At 49.2% G+C, this 1,172-nt stretch overlaps 1 protein-coding gene across 1 annotated transcript in view; it reads left to right on the top strand.

Annotated features, from left to right (window-relative positions):
• Window positions 1-140: 140 nt before the first annotated feature.
• LOC119594832 overlaps window positions 141-1,172 on the top strand; it is a gene marked incomplete at its 5' end in the record, with an annotated part of 8,211 nt that continues 7,179 nt past the window's right edge. Inside the window, 2 exon segments of the mRNA XM_037943919.1 lie at window positions 141-561; window positions 710-849. Of these exon segments, the coding sequence (XP_037799847.1) occupies window positions 141-561; window positions 710-849 (561 nt within the window).

Genomic DNA, 1,172 nt, shown 5'->3' with positions numbered 1-1,172 from the left:
AAAACAACCCCCCAAAAAATTGTTCACTTCCGATGACGTTCGAGGCCTGGTCACCTGGAGAGCCTCTGGGTCAGTCACAACTTGCTGCAAACCATCCCTGATATCTCCTTCGTGACCAAGCAAAGGCCATTTCCTTCAGTAACAACAACATCAGGACGTTTCCCAAGTACCTCCTGGACGCCCCGACCACCCCGCTCACGCTCTCTCTACAAAACAACCTCGCCACGGAGATCTCCGCCTCGGCCATCCTCAACCTGCCTAACTACAGCACACTCTACATCGACACCATCACCGTCTGGGCAGCGGACGCGCAGGAGGCAGAGGCACTCCGGGCAAAATCCTGGTTTGGCACCGACCTCGACGGCCTCATCCAGATCAGTCCCCAGGAGGGCTGCCCTTCGCACTTCCACGACGTGCTCGGCGTTTGCGTGTTCGTGGAGCCCTTCTTCAGCGGCGACTGGGGGACCATGAGCTACTTCTGCCGCGAGATGGGAGCCGAGATGCTCAAGGTCGCCGATGCCAACTTCTTCCAGCAACTGCTTCATATTCTTCGCACTGAAGGTACGGATTTCCATGCCACACACAGGTACCTCCCCCCAAAACACCAACACTCGTCATTTTGTCTTCGACTTTTTCAAGCGAGACCTCTCTTGCATTATACCTATCCACATATGGCACACCATTACCCGTGCTTCCGACTGACCACCAGGCCTTGACCACCACGACTACTGGCTCGGCGGAAGTGACGCGGCAGAGGAGGGCAGCTGGAAATGGGCAGACGGGACGGCCATCGAGCGAGGAAGCCCCTTCTGGGCGACGCAGCTTCAGAATCCCGAATCTTACCAAATTGTAAGTCTATTCTCGTCTTTACAGTTGTTCTTATGGGCCTTTTCACTGTCGAAAGTATTACTGAAATATTTAATGTTGTTATTTGCAATGTGGAGATTATTACTGTTTGTGTGGTTATTAAGACTTACCCATTATTATCGATGCTGTTATCATGATTGTGGTTATTGTTTTCAATTAGGCTATATTTTGACTTTCTTGTCATTCTTATTATCATCGATATTGACGTTACTACTACCAATATTGTTTTTCATGCCATTGTAAGTTACTTTTATGACAGAATTAAAGCAGTGTATAAAGTCTTCACTATTTAACTATTTAGATTG

The sequence above is a fragment of the Penaeus monodon genome, chromosome 34, assembly GCF_015228065.2.
Source record: "Penaeus monodon isolate SGIC_2016 chromosome 34, NSTDA_Pmon_1, whole genome shotgun sequence".
Lineage (NCBI taxonomy): Eukaryota > Metazoa > Arthropoda > Malacostraca > Decapoda > Penaeidae > Penaeus > Penaeus monodon.
This window is presented reverse-complemented; position numbering and strand designations above follow the sequence as displayed.